Source organism: Macrosteles quadrilineatus, unplaced genomic scaffold (genome assembly GCF_028750875.1).
Source record: "Macrosteles quadrilineatus isolate MER2022 unplaced genomic scaffold, UCM_ALF_1.0 Scaffold_1__1_contigs__length_201487025, whole genome shotgun sequence".
Lineage (NCBI taxonomy): Eukaryota > Metazoa > Arthropoda > Insecta > Hemiptera > Cicadellidae > Macrosteles > Macrosteles quadrilineatus.
The window spans coordinates 139,320,632-139,335,345 of NW_026542594.1; the positions used below are offsets into that span (position 1 = coordinate 139,320,632).

The 14,714-nt window shown below is 35.0% G+C and overlaps 1 protein-coding gene across 2 annotated transcripts in view; it reads left to right on the plus strand.

Moving 5' to 3' along the window:
* The first annotated feature begins 2,890 nt into the window (after positions 1-2,890).
* LOC128985661 (serine/threonine-protein kinase 10) overlaps positions 2,891-14,714 on the plus strand; it is a 93,176-nt gene continuing 81,352 nt past the window's right edge. For both annotated transcript variants that reach the window (XM_054405435.1, XM_054405426.1), the window contains exons 1-2: positions 2,891-3,117; positions 13,099-13,508. In XM_054405435.1, coding sequence (XP_054261410.1) covers positions 13,350-13,508 — 159 coding nt within the window. In that variant the 5' untranslated portion in view covers positions 2,891-3,117; positions 13,099-13,349. The remainder of the gene's footprint in view (positions 3,118-13,098; positions 13,509-14,714) is intronic.

Consider the following 14,714-nt stretch of genomic DNA (forward strand, 5'->3'; position numbering starts at 1 on the left):
TTAGCTCAGCTAGACCCGTCTCTCTAAGAATGCAGGCCCTGATGAAATTCCTCCTTCTTTATTGCGGCATTGTTGTGATATTCTGGCGACCCCTCTTCAACGTCTCTTTAACATTTCCCTCTCTAGTGGAAAATTCCCTGAATGCCTGAAGTTTGGTCATATTGTTCCGCTGCTTAAGTCCGGTGATCCCTGTGACATTAAGAACTATCGCCCAATAACCATATTGTCTGCCATCTCTAAAGTCTTCGAGAGCTTGGTTTTGGACATGCTGAAGCCTGTCTTTGGGGGAATCATTCATGACAGTCAGCATGGATTTGTCACCAGAAGGTCTACAACAACCAACCTACTGCTTATTCAAGAAAAGGCTCTCTCGGCAGTTAGAAAAGGATCCCAACTGGATACTGTTGATATTGATTTTGCTAAAGCGTCCGACAAGGTGGATCACAACATTCTCATCTCTAAACTTAAGGGGTATGGATTCCTTAACCCATTGGTCAGTTGGATTCAAGACTACCTGACTGATCGTCACTTGGCTGTCAGGATTGGCTCCGTTGTGTCAAGACCTTTTTATCAGACTTCTGGGGTTCCACAGGGTTCACATTTGGGACCGTACCTCTTCAATGTATTCATCAATGATCTTCTTGACCAGATGGACGTTGGTGCCCTCATATTCGCCGATGGCCTGAAGCTTTTTTTCGAGGTGTCTTCTGACAATAACGCTGCACAGTTACAGATGAACCTGGATAAGGTTATGATATGGTATGAGGACAATAATATGAAGATAAATCCCAGCAAATTTTCTGTTATAACGTACCATCGCTCTCTTAATCCGCTCATCTTTTTGTACTTTTTGGGAGTAGATAGTATTCCAAGTACCACGACCATCAAAGACCTAGGAATGATTTTCTCACACGACCTACGGTTTGGTGATCATGTGGACCATGTTACCAGGAAAGGAAACAAAATGCTGGGATTCATCATACGATTCACACGAGGTATCCGATGTCCCCATGCTTTGAAGTCTCTGTACTGCGCATTAGTCAGACAAGGTCTTGAATATGCTTCTGTGGTCTGGTCGCCATACACGGAATTTGACAGGCAACGCTTGGACGCCATCCAGAAAAGATTTCTTCGTCTGGTCTGCGTTAGAAATGGCTACTCCTATAGAGACGCTCCCGTGGACGACTGTGTACAGATGATGGGATTGCATCCTTTAGACCTTCGGAGAGATGTGGTTGACCTGTGTCTCCTATACAACATTATGAATGGCATTCTCAGTTGCTCCGAACTTCTTCTAGAGATCGACATCAGGGTCCCAGGCAGAACTCGTCTCAGAGCATTTTTTGGCCGGCGTTTCAGGTCAACATCCTATGACGCCAACAGTCCACTCGCTAGGATTCTTCGCCTGGGAAACACGGTGTCAAGCGCAGTGGACTTCTTCTTCGACGGCTTCAAACTAGCTCGAATAAAGTTCCTCACTGTCCTTGGCGAGCAACGAAATGCAATTCCTTAATCGAACTTTTGTCGATGCATTGTCTCACCACCAATCTTTTTTGTTGTTATTCAGCCTACGCTATTTTTCAACTTTTTGTCATTCATTATATTCATTTACATATTTATTGTAGCGGGTATTGTTGTTTATTTATATTGTTGTTACTTATATTGCTATTTATTTATATTGTTATTTATTTATATTGTTATTTATTTATATTGTATTTATTTATATTGTATTAGCGAATTTCCCTATAGGGAAGTAGCTATTACCGTAGGTGGCATGGTAAAACCTAAGCCCGGGAGCGATTTACTTTTTCATTTTGATGTCCCCAGAGGCCAAAAACACCATTGGTTCAAATTTTTATATATGTATATATATATATATATATATAGATTTATATATATATATATATATGTGTCCGTGAACGCGATAACTTGAGTAATTTTTGTCCGATTTTGATGAAATTTGGTTTAAAGGTGTAAAGCGGGATAAACTTGAATGAGTTCGCGAACCAGCATGATCGGACCATGGGAACAGGGCTTTACGGGGGGTTTTATGGGGTAAAAATTGGTTTTTCTCACTTTTGACCCTCAAAACACAAAGTTTCCCAATTTCTCTTTATACCTTTTTAAAGAGCTCAAAAAAACAAATAATTTAGTATATAAAAGTATTTTTGTACGGTTATTGGTAACGGAGAAAATTTAAAAAATTTTAAATTAAAAATTCCCATGTTATTCTTATGGAGAATATTGTAAAATGTTGTAGTTTGGTTGTTTATGGATATATTTTGATCAATCTTGGCAAACTTATTTATTTAGTACTAAGCTATTAATATTTTACTAAAAAACACACTTTATTAGTTTCCTTGTAGCAGCAAACCTAGGTACTCACTTAAATATATTTAATTGAAAATCAATTCAGACAAATGGAAATTCGCTTAGTTGTCAGGTTTGCTGCGACGGGGGTATTTATTTATATTGTTATTAATTGTATCGTTATTGATTGTTGATTTTTTCTATTGTTCTATCGATTGTCACATTGTTTTTGTGTATAAGTTGGAAACTGTTTGTTGCTTTTTTTCAAATGGCTCTGCCGTTGGTATGTATAATAATAATAATAAAGGCGGCCATGGTTTGCTAGTCAATGGTTTTATCTATGGTATGAACATGAGATTGTAAAATAAATTCAGATAAAAAATCAATGGTATAAATATGTAGATCAACTTTGATGTAAGATGTAAGATGTAAGATCAACTTTACTGAAAACTGACTGACTCCCTACTCTACATAATCTACCGATCTGATGTCGAGTCGATGTCTGAGTCTGACTCTGAGGAGGGGAGTGAGATGGTAACAGGTTTTAAAAATGATGACGTCATTCCCAGGCGTGGCGAAGGGCGAAGGTAGTGAATGAAATGAAGATGGATTCCGATAAATTCACTCGTCATATTTTGTATTTATTGAGCCAAGTAGTGTCGTGAGAATTATTGTCTTTCATCTTTGGATATAATATAAACTCTTGTGATCCTAAGCGTACTTTTTATAAACTGCAGTGTGCCTAAATGCTTCAAGTGCTTAATTAAATGGACTAAGATATTTATTCCTGGATATAGCCTGAGCATAGTAAGTTATCTTAGCCTACATTTTAAATGTTTTTATTATCAATAAGCTAAATTAGGCTACCATTTTTTTGTCCGTCTAAAATAAACGTTATGAAATGTTTAATAGGCTTGTATTATTTAATATTGATCAGTTTGGTCAACTTATAAAGAGGGCATTATTTTGGTGCCCCAGGCCATCTCTCAGTTCTGACAGCTTTCACAGAATTTGGGGGCATGTAACAGTAAAAGTTAACATCATTGGGCGAAAGTATGTTTGTTTAAATATTTCAAAGTATATCCAAAATGGATAAAAAAGATTAATTCTTTACTTAACTAGGTTTTACAGTTTATTTAACTTGCTCAGGTTTCAAGCCAAAGTCACTTTATTAACTTAGGCCTAAGTTAGGCTTTAACTTATTTTAAAGTCTAGGCTTCAGAAAGTTTAAAATTTAGAGGGGTCCATCTTTAGCATTGGCTTAAGTCCTCAATATATAGGGCCCTAGGCTAACTATTTTAACCACGTTTGGAAGTAATTTAAGTTAGGGCTAAAACCTTATTTTTAGTGAATTTCCTATTTAACTTAAGTTAGCCTAAGTTTAGCCTAGGGAATAAGCTAGGCCTATTACCGTAGGGGCTGCACTTTACTTTAGGTCCTACACTCATTCAAATAAAAATATCGATTATTCGATTGTTTCATTCGATATATCGTTTGGTTAGTTAGGTTAACCTTAGGACCTAACTAACCAATCGATATATCGAATGAAACAATCGATTAATCGATCGATATTTTCATTCGAATGAGTGTAGGACCTAAAGTAAAGTGCAGCCCCGTAGGCTAGGTCTCATGGTGAACCTATACCTAGACCCAGGACCAATTTACTTTCTTTTCTGTTTTGAGGTCCCCTTACTTAGGCCCAAAACACCCTCCGTTAAAATTCACATAAACTTGTATATCTTTGGTCCTATATAGCCTAAGTTTATAGCAGCTCGTGTGCATCACAGGGAAAATCTACTCATACTGTTAAAATATATTTGCCTGGAGATGTGCAGAATCCAGTTAGGCTATAAATTAAAATAATAAAATTAAATGCTCAAAATAACTTAAAGCATAAAAAATTAATTTAAAATAAAAATAAAATTAAGTTAACTTGGGCTTTAAGATATGGGTTGCCATGATGATTAGGAAATATCGACAAAATATACCTACCTTTTAAAAACGGAAAATCTAAACAAATGAAAGAAATTCCAATCACATGTTCTAAGTTATTTATACTTAAGTTAGCGTGGCTTCATTGGCAACAAATAATGCAAATGACAAAGCAATGCTGCATTTCCAAAAATAAAATACTACTGTAAATTGTTACATAGTGACGTTTACATGCATTGTTGTTAATCAACGTATCTTAGAAAGGATGAGGATATCTAGTTCAAAAGGAACACGACCTTTCTGTCATGACAGTAACTGCTTAAATAGTGATCACTTAAAATTTGTTTTACAGTTGAAGTGTAGTTTTATTTTCACAAATATCTCACTTAAGGCTAACCAAGTAGGCCACTGCAAAACATATGTCAAGATATAGGTACTATTTTAGGCATGGTTTCTGTGTTTGGCTGTTATTAGACATGATAAGAGCACAATTAACTTCTTCTGCAGATAAATAATCCATTGGTTAAGAGAACTATAAGCCGAATTAATTAATCTCACAATCTAAGCACATTAAACTGGCTCTGGCCTGACTTTTTTGAAGTATCGAGTTTGGGCATTTTGTTAATGTTACTATCTGGGTAAGTTACCGGTGCACTTTGAGACATTTATTTTAGAGATAAATAAAATGGTTTTTGATGCTTTTTTGTTAGTTTAACCCTAGGAGCGCCTTTCGCTGACTAAGTCGGCGAATTGATGTGTGCGCTCGGCGCCCAATCGCCGACTAGTAGGCTATTGGGACATTTTTTTTTCAAACGCTTATTACGCAATGAAAATGATCCAGAAGTGTAATAATTTTGATACCCGTTGGAAAGAAGAGATTCTGAACTTTTATTTTCATATATAATCGAACCTTGTAGCACCAACAGATCAATAAATCCTATTATAATTTGAACAATATTTTGCGCACGTAAAATTTTCGAGTCGCGGTCGGCAAAATCTCGTAAAACACGTTATCTTGAAATAAATGTACAAGTCGTAATTTTGGCCTAAGCAGGAAGTGGCTGGTACCATTGGAAAGAACTTGAGTTGTTCTTTATTTTTGTATAGAGAACTTTGTCATATGAGGTTAAGAAGTCTGAAAAATATTTTTTTGAAATCAGCTGTTTTGTCAGTGGTAGGCTATTTTGCCCAAAACCTTGTGGTTTCTAAATCACGAATAAATATGTTGATAATTGACATAGAGTGATGAGAGTCATACCTATTTGAAGCTAAGAAAACGTTCTATCCCTATATTTTGGTGCCTTTCAGTATTGAGATTCAGGTGACACATTAGTTGTAACTAGAAAAACAAGTTGTTTGCGTCCTGCTCGCCGGAATCTAAATTAGGTTTTCAGTGCTGCTACATTATTATCAGTGCTAATTTTCATCAGAGGTTAGTGTTTTAGTGTAAAAGAAGTGTATTGACAAGTGGTGTATGAGTTAGTAGTAGTATTTATCCATATTACGCCTGGTGAGTATTATTATTTATGTCAAAATTCATGTTATTGAAATGGTGATTGTTTTGAGGTTATGCCATAGGCTATGCCTAAATCATAGCCTAGCCTACAATCGTATGTGTGTACAAAGTACAAAAATTATATCTAACTTTGAATAACAAATTTTCGTTTTTGGAAAAACAAAAACTTTGTTTTTTAAGTCATATAAAGTTGTAAAAAGTTACAACTTTGTACAATGTGACATTATTCTGAATAGCCTACATGTATTGTTACCTTTAGTAATATAACAATTTTTGTATATAAATTGTATATACATCTGGTTATAATTTTATGTTTCAAATGTTCGGCGCAAATTCGTTGATTTTCCCCATTTTCCGTATTTCCCCCCGTAATTTTGGTAAAAAAATTATTTGAAACAAATCAATCACATTTCTACGTAGGGAAATAAATTTCCTACATTTTATATATCTTAGAATGTCTGTAAAAAATTTGGTGTAAAAACGCTAGGCCTCTGCTTTTGAAAATTATTCCGAAAAATTAAAAGATATTTTTATTTTTTCACATTTACCTAGCAAAAAAACCACCAGCAGGGATTGTTGAAATTTTATTTTATTCTAAATCTCCTTTCTTTTCTGAACAAAACAAGTATGAATATGACTAGGTTATCAACAATACTTTAGGCACTGCAAATTTTTAAAAAAAACCTCTGCAAAATGGCCAAAATTGCCAGGGCGCCGAGCAATTTTGCATTAATCAGGCCAGGGCGCTCCTAGGGTTAATCAAATTCAAAGGCTCTATTGTGTTTTCACTAAGCTGAATGAATATATTTAAGTAACATATCTTAAAAGTCTGCAATAAATTACAATTTTGCAGATTAATGACTTTCTAAATCATGCACATAATTCTTCATAAAAATTATTAAAAAATAAATCCAGTTGCTGTAAACCACTATTAATTTAACAAAATATGGACACGGCTCATATGGGCAACTTGCCCTTCTGTAGGCTACTTGTATTATTTTGTATTGTATTATAGGCCTACAATTGAAATCTTTTCCAATAATTGAAAAACTGTATGCATCATTTGGACAAATTCAGTAACTCCCTATATAATATGTGTTGTTTAAAATACAATTTAAATATTAACAGCTGTTTCATTCATATCACAAATGGAACGTTAAAGGCTTCTGGGGCAGAGCCCTAAGCCGAACGGCGGATCCGCCGGAGGTTGAGGGTCACACACCGGCGAAAACTATTTTGCCGGAGCCGGCGACAATAAATAATAGAGTGCAATGAACTCTGAATCAGTTTTTTCTTAGACTAGTACAGTTCTAGTACAGTTTAGTCTTAGAAATGGTGCTGTCAAGACCTCCAAAATTGGCCTTGCTGTGTTTCATCCACCACAGAAGGAAGAGAAAACACCACCGAACTGTTTGGGTGATTCCTATTCTGGAGAACAGACAGCTACATTGAGCTTTTTACACTCTGTTTTTGCAGTTGAGAAATGAAGAAAATAAGTTTTTTAATTATTTTCAAATGTCTGTCGCCTCATTCGACGAGCTACTATCGAAGATAATAGTGCAAATACAAGGACAAGACACATACATAAGACGCTGGAAAGGCTGGATTCAGTGCGGCACAAATTTGTCCCCAGCTGTCCCTCGTTTTGTTTTTGTCTTTGTAAATTCCCAAATATCCATCCCAAAGTTCTGGTTTCTCATGAACCAAACAAATAAGTAAATCCATATCAACATCTACCATGATGATATAGAAAACTGAGGTATCATTTTAAACAGACTAAAAATAAAATACCCCCGCCGCAGCAAACCTGCAGACTAAGCGAATTTCCATTTGACTGATTAGATTTACACTGAAATGTCTACTTAAAAATATAACATTTATTCTTGATTTAAATAGAATTAGTTTAACAAGTACTTAGGTTTGCTGCATCAGGGAGGGTAAAACTTTTTTTTTTGTAAAATGTGAATAGGTAGTGAGAAATAAAAACATTTTCCAAATTTGATCAAAATATGTTAACAAACAAGCAAACTACAACAGTTTACTTATTCTCCATAAGAATAACATGGGAATTTTAAATTTACATTTTTTTTGAATTTTCTCCGTAACTATTAGGCGCATAATAACGCTTCAATATACTAAATTATTTGTTTTTTTAAGCTCTACAAAATGGTTTGGAAAGAAATGGCTAAATTTTATGTTTTTTGGGTCAAAAATAGGAAAAACCTATTTTTACCCCATAAAACCCCCCGTAAACCCCCGTTCCCATGGTCCGATCATGCTGGATCGCGAACTCGTTCGAATAAACGTACGTTTACACGTTTGTACCAAATTTCATCCAAATCGGATAATTTCTGCTCGAGTTATCGTGCTGACGGACACATATATATATATATATATAAATATATAAATATATATATATATATGAATTTGAACGGATGGTGTTTTTGGCCTCTAGGGACCTCAAAATGAAAAAAAAAATCGGTCCCGCGTCCAGGTCTTACCATGAGTACTACGGTAATAGCTTATTCCCTATATGGGAAATTCGCTAAAACTAAATTAACTAAATAGCAAAACAAAACTTAATACACCACATGGACACTGTGCTATAATCAAAAACAACCACTACCCTTGAGGGTTGAACCACGACTGAGGAGTGGGGGCAGTGGCAGTCCGGCTGTTTCGCCGGTAAGTGTGTTCATCTCCATAAAGCATAATGCCCCGCTACCCACAGGGCCGGCGAAACCGCCGATGCGGCGGTCCGGCGAGGTAGAGAATATCCGGCGGTTTCGCCGGAGCATTTTCCCGCCGGATCGGCAGTTTCGCCGAACCGTAGAAGTGTGGCCTGCCCCATGCCTTCCTGTGTATCTCAACTTGCTCCGGCGCCGCCGGATCCGGCGTCCGGCGGTTTCGCCGGTAAGTGTGTCCCTGGCCTAAGGAAATTCACTTTGTCTTTCTTTTAATAGCTCATCTACAGACCGAGACCTTTCTTTAGACACCTCTACCAAGTTTCTACGCCCAGCCGTTCTCTCAAATTAGTGAAGACAAAGTTTCCAATTAAAAATTTAGATTTCCCCATGTTAATATTATGGTAGAAAACCCAAATTTGATAGATGATCCTGTCCAAACTAATAAAGATTTGAAATAAAACAAAAAAAAAACACTGCAAAACTACAGATCAGGGAAATTTTTTTGACACTTAAATAACCAAAATCGGTCCAAAAATGAGGGAGTTCTGTTCACAAAAATCGGGTTAGCGTATTATATATATAGATTGTTAAATACATATTGATTACATGCCTATTTACAGCTCCATCGATCGTGTAACCAAAATCTGTTGCTGGCAATTTAAGAATTCATACCGTACCCCATATTATTTTGATTTAATTAATTATCTGTTAATGACATTGAAGGACAAGGGATGTAACTTGCACCCTTATATGCACCTACTCGATTATAACTTACTGTAGCTGTGTAGCTTGAAAGAGCTCATATAGTAAAATATCAACTAAAATGAATCTATTGATGGCGATTAAAGAAATCCTACCAAACTTTATTGTCTATATGTTAATAACATAGTTAAGGACAAGGGATACACCATACACCCCTATATGCGCCCTACTCGATTATAACTTAGCTGTGTAGCTTGAAAGAGCTCACATAGCCACAATGAATCTATTCCTGGTGATTAAAGAAATCCTACCAAACTTTATTGTCTATATGTTAATAACATAGTTAAGGACAAGAGATACACCATACACCCCTATATGCGCCCCACTCGATTGTAACTTAGCAGTGTAGCTTGAAAGAACTCACATAGCCTTAAAAAATCAACTACAATGAATCTATTCCTGGTGATTGAAGAAATCCTACCAAACTTTATTGTCTATATGTTAATAACATAGTTAAGGACAAGGGATACACCATACACCCCTATATGCGCCCTACTCGATTATAACTTAGCTGTGTAGCTTGAAAGAGCTCACATAGCCACAATGAATCTATTCCTGGTGATTAAAGAAATCCTACCAAACTTTATTGTCTATATGTTAATAACATAGTTAAGGACAAGAGATACACCATACACCCCTATATGCGCCCCACTCGATTGTAACTTAGCTGTGTAGCTTGAAAGAACTCACATAGCCTTAAAAAATCAACTACAATGAATCTATTCCTGGTGATTAAAGAAATCCTACCAAACTTTATTGTCTATATGTTAATAACATAGTTAAGGACAAGGGATACACCATACACCCCTATATGCGCCCTACTCGATTATAACTTAGCTGTGTAGCTTGAAAGAGCTCACATAGCCACAATGAATCTATTCCTGGTGATTAAAGAAATCCTACCAAACTTTATTGTCTATATGTTAATAACATAGTTAAGGACAAGAGATACACCATACACCCCTATATGCGCCCCACTCGATTGTAACTTAGCTGTGTAGCTTGAAAGAACTCACATAGCCTTAAAAAATCAACTACAATGAATCTATTCCTGGTGATTGAAGAAATCCTACCAAACTTTATTGTCTATATGTTAATAACATAGTTAAGGACAAGAGGTACACCATACACCCCTATATGCGCCCCACTCGATTGTAACTTAGCTGTGTAGCTTGAAAGAACTCACATAGCCTTAAAAAATCAACTACAATGAATCTATTCCTGGTGATTGAAGAAATCCTACCAAACTTTATTGTCTATATGTTAATAACATAGTTAAGGACAAGAGGTACACCATACACCCCTATATGCGCCCCACTCGATTGTAACTTAGCTGTGTAGCTTGAAATAGCTCACATAGCCTTAAAAAATCAACTACAATGAATCTATTCCTGGTGATTGAAGAAATCCTACCAAACTTTATTGTCTATATGTTAATAACATAGTTAAGGACAAGAGGTACACCATACACCCCTATATGCGCCCCACTCGATTGTAACTTAGCTGTGTAGCTTGAAAGAGCTCACATAGCCTTAAAAAATCAACTACAATGAATCTATTCCTGGTGATTAAAGAGAGTCCTACCCCACTTTATTTAATTTTTATTGTACATGTTAAATGCATAGTAAAGGACGAGGGATATGTACCCTTGTGTGCGCCTAATCGATTGTAACTTAGAACCTCAATGAATCTATTGCTGGCAATTAAAGAAAGGAGATGTACCTATATTCTTTCTAAAAGAAAAACAATTTAGTATCTAACATATTGTTATATTATCTTTGACAATCGGTTACACAAATTCAAAGGCTAAGTACTTTACAAGTACTTATTTTGCAATATTATTGCAAGACTCTGTACCAAAAAATCCCAAAATGATTCAAATCCCAACTCAAAACGAGAATAACAGTTGTCCAAGTATTCAGGTTTTGAACATCTCCAGTTTGAAACTAAAAATCATATTTATTTTGAAAATTTACAATAAGTTTGAATATAAAGTAGGCTACTGTATATATTTGAATAAACTACCCCTCCTATGAGTAAAATGCCGAAGCAAATCTGCAGACTAAGCGAATTTCCATTTATCTGGCTGGCTTTTCTCTAAATAACCCTGTTCAATTTTCAGGTTAATTTCCTATTTAAATAACATTAATTTTATTGATTACCTACTTAGGTTTGGTGCTACAGGGAAGGAGTTTAGGAAAGATGGGGACAAGGAAAGTTAGGGACAAATAGTAGTTTGACCGGGGGGGGGGATTAACAATTGAACTAGGCTCTGAAACTACTCTTTTAATACCTCCTGTTTCAGTTCACAGAGGTACAATAACGGGATTGACTTTAAAATCATAATTTGAATATCTCCAAACAGTAAACATAAAAATGTTAAATGTCAGTCAAGTCAGGCTCGACCACCTAGGTTTGCTAGCTTCTTTATTATTCATTTTGGATCAGTTAAATATATATTACATAAAATATAAAATTATTCAATGCAATAATGTTACTGAATATAATGTAATGACACATTGTTTAGATATGCTGACGTAATTAAGCGTTACAAGTTTAAAATTTGAATATATCTGTGATTGTATGCCTACTATAAACTTTTTATGAAATAAATTGTATTTTTGTTTGCACATTGCTTCAGATTTATCTCTGAATTTCCGATTTTTGTCGGAAAAACTTAAGAAGACAATATTTTATGCGGCCTACTCTGGGAAAATTACAACACTGTTCACGATTGAATATTTTGACATATCTTCAAAGAAAGTTTAGTGATTTTTTAAGGTTCAAAATCTGTTTACAAGGCTTTGTAAAAATAAAGTGAAATATCTTTCATGATATTACCCAGTGATAAATTATTATTTTGTAATGAGTATTTATTCTATCGTTATAACTAGTGATATGAATGTCTCTTGTAGTGTTAGTCTGTAACTATTTATATGTCTTGTTCATGCATGTATTATTTTGACCTAGGTACAAATTACAATAGAGAACGAGTCGTTCTCAGAGCTGAGTCAGCCACAGTTAGCCTCCCCCTCGGCTCACTACCCTATTTGTCCCTAAGTTTCCGTGTCCCTAAGTTTCCTTGTCCCCATCTTTCAGGACATCACAGGGAAGGTAATAGAGTGTGTTTTTTTATTGAAATGTTATAGTACCTATAAAATTGCCAAATTTTATAAAAATATATCTCTTGACAAGCATATTACAATGAGTTAGTTTATTTATTCTAATTACAAGAATAACATGGGAATTTTAACTTTAAGGTTTTTTTTAAATTTTCTTTATAACTACAAGAACCCTTTAATACTGAATAATTTTTTTTGTGCTCTACAAAATAGTTTGGAAAGAAATTGCTAAATTTTATTTTTTCGTGGGAGAACCAATCTTTACCCCCTGAAATTTTGTTCACAAAGTCCAATCATGCTGGTTTGCGAAATTGTTTGAATAAATGTAGGTTTACATGTTCATACCAAATTTCATCAAAAATGGATGATTTTGACGAGTTATTGTGCTACTGGACACATATAAAGTTAATATTATTAATGTAGGTATGTGTATATAGGCCTATGTATGAATTTGAACGAATGGTGTTTTTGGAGTCTGGGGACATCAAAATAAAAAAGTTTATCGGTCAAGGGTCTAGGTATTACCATGAGACGTACGGCAATAGCTTACTCCCTTATAGGAAATTCGCTATTAAAAGTGGTTTAATGTTTGATTTCTCCCCCAGGTCCACCCAAACTGCTGCCCTCCAACCACCACACTACTCAGGAACTGCTGTTTCAGAATGTCGTCCTTGACAATAACTTGCCCATGGCCATTGGCCATCCTCCTAGGATTATTTTCAGTATCATCCTTATGAATGTTATTAAAGTGGCTTTTTTTTCATTTTAGGGTCAGATCTACATTGACAATTGACAGTGATGAACTCAATATGGCCGATGTCAGCAAACAGAAGAATGGAGATTTTCACCCTAAAATATTAATGTCAACAGTGACAAAGCGCATAAAGATATGAAATAGGCCTACAGAGTGCCTGATGTAAATATGTTGATTGGACACATGTGAATTCAGCTTTAACAATTTACAATTATTAATATTGTTAATTTTAATTTTGCTATTGTGTAGTGAAAATATTATTGAAAATGTCGTTTTTGAGTAATTTAAAGAAAGTTCTTCACCTTGGCAACAATGAATCAAAGAGGAAAAAAGTGTTCAACAATATCAAGATGGATTGTGATCCGGAGGAGTACTGGGAGATGATAGGCGAGCTGGGGGATGGTGCCTTTGGGAAAGTGTACAAGGTAAAATACTGTTAGGCACCGTGTACAATAATTACATATACGTTATACAGTACAACCTCAATAATTCGGCCCTTGATAATCTGGACTCTCCAGTAAGCCGACTCAATCATATCTCTAAACAAAAAATCTGCCTTAAAGAAATACAGTAGTGTGTTTGTACAGTAGAACCTCTTATTAACCAGGCGGTTGATCAACCTTGAGCAATAGGTAGGCTACGTATAAAATTATGTTACATAACCTCACTATCTAGAAAAATATTAAGACAATTTTATAAGTTATTTTTCTTAAGTCCAATGTGTTAAAAATGCATTGTATATTAAGTTAAACTATTTCTGCCTGTCGACATTCCTCTGTCCTGAAACACCATGTAGCAAAGCTACCAAGATTTTTGGCTTTTGCCAAACAATTGATTTGTTTTCATAATATATCTTAAATTTAAGTTTTCTATTTAGCACTGAACTATGACAAAATAAATAGTTAACCTATATATTTTTTGCGGAGCCAAATACAATGTACACATGAAGTAATTTAAATGATTTTCAGTTACAGTACACTCAAGATTATCCGAGCCCCGGTTTCCCGAGCTCTCGGGTTATTCGAGGTTGTTTTGGGCCTAAATATATAAATTTTTATTTCTGGTTGGGAAACAATAACAACATTTTAAGGAATGTTTCTGTGGAAAGTAAAGAAAAATAGCAAACAATTTGTGATTTCTTAAAATTAATACTACTTTAAATAATGATTATAGGTATTACCGGTATTTTAATGTACAAATTATCCACAGTAACCTAGAAAATGAAAACCACACACAGTATTAGGTTGGCTGCTAACCATTGGTAAGCTGAAAGAGTCGTCTGTCCCCCCCCCCCCCCCCCCCAGAACATCAGCAAAAGCTGTGACATTTCTGCTTGTATCGCTTTTGCCAGTGTTGGTCATCACAATGTTTGTAATATTGACATGATTGTTTCAAGTATAGTTCAAATGAAACTAAAAAAAAATAATTGTATCCTTTTAAAACTATTGGGATCACCTTTTTTCTGTTTTTATTTAATCCTGAAGAGTCTTGACTTAGCATAATTTAATATGTAGCCTACTGTATTTTAAGTTTTCCAAGACAGTTTAAGTAGTGTTAAGCTGTTTTATTTAGGCCTATTGTTTTCCCTAATAACACTGCATGCTAATAACAAAACCATTTATTGATCATTT